Below are 8,272 nucleotides of genomic sequence, written 5' to 3' on the forward strand. Positions count from 1 at the left end.
TGAACATCTCCACTGAAGATAGGGGCGATTAAAGCAGAATAATATTGCATTTTCATTTTTTATGGGAGGGGCGCAAATCACAAATGAGTGATTATGGGCTAGGTTGATGTGGGCCCTTAAGACCAACATACCATAACAATTTCTTCATCCTCGGTTCCACGGTTCAAGTAGTTATTTAGGAAAAACTGAATTTTTTGGGTTTGGGGGGGCCCAGCGCGGGGGGGGAGTGGCCCCCGGGGACCAAACGAAATTTTTCCGTAAAAGTCTAGTGGGGCTACATGCCCACCAAATTTCATGTTCCCCGGTGTTTCGGTGTCCCTGGTATCGTTGACGGAAAATTCAGTAGATTGACGGGGAAAAAAAACTAAAAAACTTTGACAATCGATTATGGGCTAGGTTGATGTGGGCCCTTAAGACCAACATACTTTGCAAATTTTTTCATCCTCGGTGCCACGGTTCAGGTAGTTATTGAGGAAAAACTGCATTTTTTGGGTTTGGGGGGGCCCAGTGCGGCCCCGGGGACCAAACGAAATTTTTCCGTAAAAGTCTAGTGGGGCTACATGCTCACCAAATTTCATGTTCCCCGGTATTTCGGTATTTCGGTGTTCACGGGAACACACAGAAAAAGAGGTAGATCCAAATGCAGCATATTTATTATCAGGGCAATCCAATTCGTAGTCATCCATGCAGGGTTCAAATTCCATGTTAGCAATCCAATAAACAAATAAACAAGAAACAAAACAAGACCAGGCGAGAAAATAGACTTCGGAAGCATAAGTGACATTAACCAACGACTCCGTGACAAACACTGACCAGACAGGGTATACTGTATATACACAGAAACTAACAATGTGATAGGGAACAGCTGAGTGCAATCACGAGTGATGAGAACAGACAAAGGATTATGGGAAATGCAGTTCCAGAGTGAATGGTGACAGTATGGGGAAGAGACCTCTAGTGGACACCCGGGGAAACACAAACCAGACACTGTGACAGGCATTATGTAAGATTTACAGAAAGAATGAAACCAACCTTTACAGAAAGAATGAAACCAACCTTTACAGTGAAGTGAAACTGAAACCTACCTTACCTCACCATAAAAACCTGCCGAGTTCTTGGTCTTGAATAAATGAGGAGTTGAGATCTGATGTGACTGTGTACTGCATTCTTCTCCTGAGTCCTGAGAAAACACGAACAGACAGGTGAGATTTCGTAGACCAAACCTTAAAGTGATATATTGTAAAGCAATTAACTTAATGTTACTTATATATAAGATTATACTATATAATTCTTAGGAAGAACAGACCGAGCGCCATGTTTATAGGCTATAGTTAGAACAATTCTTAAATAAATAATACTGATCATGTGACATTTGACATGCATCAATTATGTAAATAGATTTTTTTCATAGATTTTACAGAGACTTAGTACAATGAGTACTGGTATTGAAAAATATGATTTGCCTGTTTTTCAGTGCCATTTCACATGCAAGTCAAATTAGATTATGAAGAATTGCCAAATCATACGGTATTTTACCATTAGCACTGTGTTTTAAGCTATACATATGCTGCCCATATAGCAAAACAGCCAGTGTTCACTGCCTGAACATAGAGTTTAAGATCACAGTTCAATGTTTAATCTGTTAACTGCTTTTCTTACTTATTGTATAATGTAATGATCCTTGATCAGTCCAATATAGAGCCTCATGGTGTCACTGTTTCTCCAGTAACAGCCATGGCTTCCTTCAGCTCATCACTCTCTGATGAGCTGCTCCAGTGCAATGTATGTCTGGAGGTGCTCACCGACCCAGTCACCACTTCATGTGGACACAACTTCTGTAACATCTGTATCAAGACATGCTGGGAGAGTGGACAGCTCTTTCTGTGCCCTCTATGTAAGGAAGACTTTGAAAGTAAACCAGAATTGAAGATAAATGTAGCATTTAAAAAGGTTGTTGACCGTTTCAAAGTGCATCAACAGCCAAAGAAACTTCAACACCAAACAAAACATTTTCAACAAATTTTATGTGATGTCTGCTCTGAAAACAAGCAAAGGGCAGTAAAGTCTTGTGTGCATTGTGTAACGTCTTTCTGCGAGACTCACCTTGACCATCACAAAACAGCACCAAGGCTCACAAGGCACAGACTGATCAACCCCGTGGAGAACCTGGAAGATTATATCTGCAGGAAACATGATAAACCACTGGAGATGTTCTGCAGAGATGATCAGACATGTCTGTGTCTGTTTTGCACTGAAACAGTACATCAGACTCATAACGCTGTTCCTATAGAGGAAGAAAGTGGATACAGGAAGGTGAGAAGCTTTAGAAGATATTTTATCATATTTATTCCATTCTACTTAAAGGAACTGGTCACACAAAAGTTTATTTACTCATATCATGTCATTCCAACTTCTGTGAAACAAAGAGCAGCTCTTTTCGTTCCAAATCCAGTCAATGCTGATTTATAATGTAAAGACAAAAAGACAAAAAAGCAGCATAAAAGACTCCCATATTATAATTATTTCTGAAGCCATTTAATAGCTTTGCGAGACATTAGCTGATAATTTTCTCCGCCACAAAGCTCGCACATCGAACACGCACATCGAAATTACAGAAAAAATAATACCAGTTAATAACATCAGAATTTTGGCCTGTTCTTAAATTATGATGGGGGGGGGGGGGGGGGGGGGGGGGTAAATTATTATTATTATTATTTTTTAAATGAACCGTACTGTCAAAGTATGAATCAAATAAAGCATAAAGTAAATTAAATTGGTGAAATCCAAAATCACTGAAAAGAATATATTCAAAACAGTAAGACAACAGCTCAATGCATATTTACACTTTTTGCATGTACTTCAACATAATATTGCTTTCGGTTTCTGTCCTCAGATTCAACTGGAAAAGACACAGGCAGAAATCAAGGTGATGATCCAGGACAGACATAAGAAGATCAAGGAGATAAAAAACGTAGTAAAGTTCAACAAGGTGTGTCGTTATAGTGAAGTGACAACAATACTATAAATACAAACTGAATGACATATTATTTGAGTATGATTATCTACTGTATAGAGGTGGTGGAAAGAATGGTTTGGAATTTGACTGTGATTTGACTGTCTAATATTCTTCTCAGCATAACCAGAGCACCAAAGTTGAGCTGTTCACTGCTCTGATCCACTCCATTGAGAGATGTCAGTCTGAGGTGTTGGAAGGAATGGAGCAGAAGCAGAAAGCAGAAGAGAAGCAGGCTGAAGAGTTTATTAAAGAGCTGGAGCAGGAGATCACTGAGCTGAAGAGAAGAGACACTGAGCTGGAGCAGCTCTCACACACTGAAGATCACCTGCACCTCCTACAGGTCAGTGTCCCTCTGTCTGCTCACATCACATGACAACACTCCTCATTCTGAAGCAATTCTCCTCTTCTGCATTGCTCCAGGTTTACTCATCTATGTGCAGCCCTCCACAAGTCAAGACCTGGACGAACATCAACATTAACACTGATCTACTGAACGCAGAAAATCTGGAGAAAGCTCTTACTTGCCTCAAGGAAAAAGTCAACAAGGAACTGGAAAAAATCCATGAGATCAGTAAGCATTATGGAGGTGAATTTATATATGAACCAGCATTCTCAATCCATTCTGAATGGTAACCGGCATGCTTTATCAGGCATGATAAAGAGATAGAGAAAGAAATCAAGACTTGGTATTGTGGCTATACTGATCCTAGATATTGACGGACTTGATCCTAATTATCTAAGAGGCTTATCATGTTCAAATTCTTTACGAGTAATCACAATTAGCCCACTGAGAAATTTCTACAAAAGTAATAGTAGGCCTAATTTAAATAGCTATTAAATGTGCAGTGAGCAATTTCTGAGAACTGCTGTTGAAAGTGGATTGGACCGAGCGCTTAACTTGTAGCCAATCAGCAGTAGGGGGCATGTCCACTCATATTGGGGGAGGAGAGAGTGAGTAAGAGGGAGATTTGAAGAAAGACTGTAGGAAGAGAGATAGCTGAGAGACATTACAAAAGAGAAAATGTCACAGGAATTTCACTGGGAAAAAACGGGTTATGATCAGGCAAGAGATTTAGCACCCGCGTTAATATTAGAAAAGCATTCCAGCACTAGAGAGACCTAAGCAGGAAGGCCTGAAAATGGACACCAAGGTTGCATTGTTTCTTCTCAATATGTGAGTAACATTGTTTTTTCTATGTTTTACAGAACCAAGAAATGCTGTTGTTGTAATTTTTAGCTAAATAGTGGCAGGAAAGTTTTGAGTATCATTGGCTACTTTTACATGCAACCAAATAATCTGTTAGTAATTGACAGCTCAATCGGACTGAAAAACCTTCATATAAACACCTTAATCGATCCAACTGAGAAAATCCGAATGAAATTTCGATTGGATTGAAAGGGGTGGTTTATTCCTTTTCTAATCCGATCGAGAGAAAATGTAAACACTTGATCGGATTGAAAACTGAAACTGAAAGGACTGCGCATGTGCAATAACGTTGAAATAGCGTGATGACGCGCGGAACGAGCTGTTTCTTCCTGTTGAATAAAGTGTCATATAAATGAGTGTCCCGTCATTCTAAAAGTCTCCTTTCACTCAGCGTCTGTGAAATGGAGCAGGACAACGTCCCACCAGTTCTTGTTTCGGACTCTCATCCACAGACGACTGGTTTTGGGCGCGGGGAGGGGCATTTTTACAGTGTTATAAATATAAGCAGCACGGCACAACAGTTCATATGCTCATTGTCTCCAAATTCTGACCAGAAATGGATAAATATTAAGTCTGCTGTTTAAAACAAATAAAGAACCAATGTAGGAGAATGGTTATTATGTGCAAACAGCAGGAAACTCTGTATATTCGTGCAGTTTGCGCCTGTCAAAAAATCTATTACGATTTGAAGCTTGAGACATATAAACGTGCACATCAACCCCATCACATGTTTAGCGTTCATGTAAACACTACGTTCGGATTCATCAATCGGAATGAATTCAGTCCGATTGAAACAAAAGTTGTGCGTGTAACCGTAGCCACTGTTTGTCTGGAGCTGGTGTGCTGGTGACTAACAACCAAGTCTTGCTCTCATAGTCTTGTGTTTGTATGTTCTTTTTAGCATTTTTCATCTTTTTTTCATTGTGTGTTTGTGCATTTTGGAGGCGGAGCAATGAAAGGGAGGGGTGTGTTTGTTTGGGTTGATTTCAAATATTGTTTGAAATATTGTTTCTCAGAAATCGCTTACTGCACTTTTAAATGTGACTGCAAGTCAGCTTAAATATATGCTCAGTTTTTTACTCTGGTCAGAATTCTGATTGGCCAGTAACATTATTTATTATATTTTAAAAAAATAACGTAGGGTAGAGTGGGGGAAAACGCCCCCCTTAAGGAAAATGTGACATTACAGTGAAACAAAACATAAATGTGACTAGAATTGCCATCCCGGTTTTGAGTGACTATGGCAGGAGTTATTCACCAAATATAAAAATTGCTCAGCCTTCATAATTAATTAGTATTTTCACTGAAAATATTTTTGTACAAAGGGGGCGTTTTGCCCCAGCGGTGGGGTAAAACGCCCCCCAAGGTGGGGTAAAATGCCCCCTTTCTTACCAACCAGTTTGCTTCATAGATCAACAGCAAAATTAACAGACAATAGTTTTTAATCTCTAAAGGTAAAAGGCAAGTAATGTATCAACATGTATATATATTAATATTTATTTCAGCAATGTCCAAAATAGGCAAAATTAACTACCTTCCATCAGTGAGCTAACTGTGCTAGCAAGCTAGCTATATGCTCACTTGAGGTAATTTTTTCATGTTTTGTTCAAATATTTTGATTTTACCACCTAGTTATACTGCATTAAGTGTAAAACAAAGGATTTGATAGACAGAAATATTTTATTATAGTAATTATGATAGAGAAACTATGCCCCCAGGGGGGGGCGTTTTACCCCTCAGCGTAGGGGGCGTTTTACCCCACAAGCTATGAGTTTTTAAAAAAAAAAAATAATTTTTAAAATATAATTATATTCCTTATAAATAATATATGATCTCAAACTACAGAATTCACTATTCATCTATCATACATCACTGCGATATCCTGCAGAACAATATTCTCTTAAACACTTATTTAGTAATATCTGAAAATTATAGCATTTACCATGTAATCCTCTTCTCTTCAAATGGTGGTGTCAGCTTCTCCATAGAGATTTGTATATCCCCGTTATCAACGTTGTGCACAGCAACAGTAAAAATGTATCTTGACTACTTTTAGTGGTTATTTTGGGAAAAACAGGTGGGGGGCGTTTTACCCCAGGGGGGCGTTTTCCCCCACTCTACCCTAGTTATTATAATGTAGTAATGTATATTTACTTTCACAGCTCAACCTTCTGTTATTCAAGGAATCAACTTCATTCAAGCAACATCACAACCTTCAGCCAATAGAATATTTGTATTTGGCAGCACTAACACAGATTCTGTTCCCTCACTTCCTTCATGGGTACCTAAAAGTTCTTCAGTGATTGAGAAAAAGAATCCGACTGTTACTCTGAGAACACAGCAGGGCGCCCTGACAGAGATTTCAAAAATGAAAACAAGCAAAATTCAGACAGAGGGCAAAATCTACTTTACTCTAGGTAAAACTACAGACTGCCGCACTCCCTCAACGAAGATAGTGGAAATGAAAAATAAACAAGTGAGGGTCTCACGCTTTGGTGTGGGTACTTCTCCATTGCCAGATCTGCGCTCAATACAGAAACTTTATGCAGGTAAGATAAATATGATTAATAATAACATGATCTTCAGGGCTGCTTGTAATGCATTCATCACTTTACCTGTCTTTCTCCTGCAGTGGATGTGATTTTGGATCCTAGCACAGCTTACCCTAAACTCATCCTGTCTAAAGACGGAAAACAAGTGAGTCATGGTGGATCCTGGGCAGATGTTCCCAATAACCCTGAGAGATTTGACTCCTCTGCCTGTGTCCTGGGAAAGGATGGGTTTTCCTGTGGGAGATTTTACTTTGAGGTCCAAGTCAGTGATAAGACTGAATGGGATTTAGGTATGGCTCGAGAGTCTGTTAGGAGAAAGGGGAAAATAAGAGTGTGCCCAGAGAATGGACTTTGGAGTATATGGCTAAGGAATGGGGGTGAATATATGGCTAATGAATCCTCTCCTGTTTCCCTATCCATGAAAGACAAGCCCCAGAAGGTGGGGCTGTTTGTGGATTATGAGGAGGGGCTGGTCTCCTTCTACAATGTGGAGACCACGGCTCTTATCTACTCCTTCACTGGTCAGTCTTTTACTGAGAAAATCTATCCATTTTTCAGTCCTTGCAACAAAAGAGGTGATATGAACTCGAAGCCTCTGATTATCCTGAAGTCTAATTATGCATTCTATGTTCCTGTAGAAAATAAGTAATGCAACAACATATAAAGTCCATTGTTTAGTGGACACACAATTATTAATTCAAATTTGAGGAATTAGGCTTACTATACTTTATAATTGTAATTACCATAGAACAGGTTGTTAGATAAAAACACACTACTTAAAGTTGTACTGTTAAATATTGTATTATTATTGTAGTAGTAGCCTATTTAATGGAAATTTGGTATGGTACCACTAGACTTGTATTGTTTTCTTCCTTAAATGAATTGCTTCTTCTTGTTGTTATTCTCCTTTGTGAGGGGGGGGCCTCAATTAATAGCCTAAATGTAAATGTATGAAATGAGGTAATTCCATGTAATTTTTCTTTTTTCTTTTACTTTAAACAAAAACAATAAAAATAACAGAGCATCACTCTTTACACGTGTGGCCCAGCGGGCACCTTGATATCAATTTAACGTCAAAAGTTAGTCAAGACTTGATCAAGATACTGCATATCATTTTAAGGTCAGTTTGAAAGGCAATGTCTTCCAGTGGTAATTAGGTGAAAAGAGAAAATTAATACCCACACTGAAATTAGTTTATCAATATGCAGGTCAATATGTTTGATTCAGTTTACATCAAATCAATGTCATGGATTGGTTTTGATGTCAGTTTGATTTGCATATTTGCATATTCGTCATTTTTTTTTACGTTGATTTTGAGATCAATTTGATGTCTTTTCAACATCAATTGCCCACTATTCAAACAAAACGTGGCTTTCCCTTAAAATACACACACCAAAACACAAATGGCTTGCTAGGTTTGTTTATTTCAGATATCCCTGATAGCTAGAACTGGTGAACCCTCCATCACCCTAAATTAGGTAAACCACCTTCAACTGA

The 8,272-nt window shown here is 38.6% G+C and overlaps 1 protein-coding gene across 1 annotated transcript; it reads left to right on the forward strand.

The window, feature by feature from the left end:
* The first annotated feature begins 1,087 nt into the window (after positions 1-1,087).
* LOC311288329 (zinc finger protein RFP-like) lies at positions 1,088-7,793 on the forward strand. Its single transcript, XM_084405667.1, has 7 exons — positions 1,088-1,202; positions 1,727-2,313; positions 2,894-2,989; positions 3,135-3,356; positions 3,437-3,602; positions 6,386-6,772; positions 6,856-7,793. The coding sequence occupies exons 2-7, from the start codon at positions 1,735-1,737 to the stop codon at positions 7,422-7,424; spliced, it is 2,019 nt and encodes a 672-aa protein (XP_084261793.1). The 5' UTR covers positions 1,088-1,202; positions 1,727-1,734; the 3' UTR covers positions 7,425-7,793.
* Positions 7,794-8,272: the final 479 nt, after the last annotated feature.

Source organism: Rutilus rutilus, assembly GCF_951802725.1.
Source record: "Rutilus rutilus genome assembly, chromosome: 3".
Lineage (NCBI taxonomy): Eukaryota > Metazoa > Chordata > Actinopteri > Cypriniformes > Leuciscidae > Rutilus > Rutilus rutilus.

Bases quoted from the DNA above. Each gene is read 5' to 3' on its own strand.
- LOC311288329 (XM_084405667.1), top strand. From the start codon at position 1,735: ATGGCTTCCTTCAGCTCATCACTCTCTGATGAGCTGCTCCAGTGCAAT. The intron at 2,990-3,134 runs GTGTGTCGTTAT...TATTCTTCTCAG, and splicing joins ACGTAGTAAAGTTCAACAAG to CATAACCAGAGCACCAAAGT. The intron at 3,357-3,436 runs GTCAGTGTCCCT...GCATTGCTCCAG, and splicing joins ATCACCTGCACCTCCTACAG to GTTTACTCATCTATGTGCAG.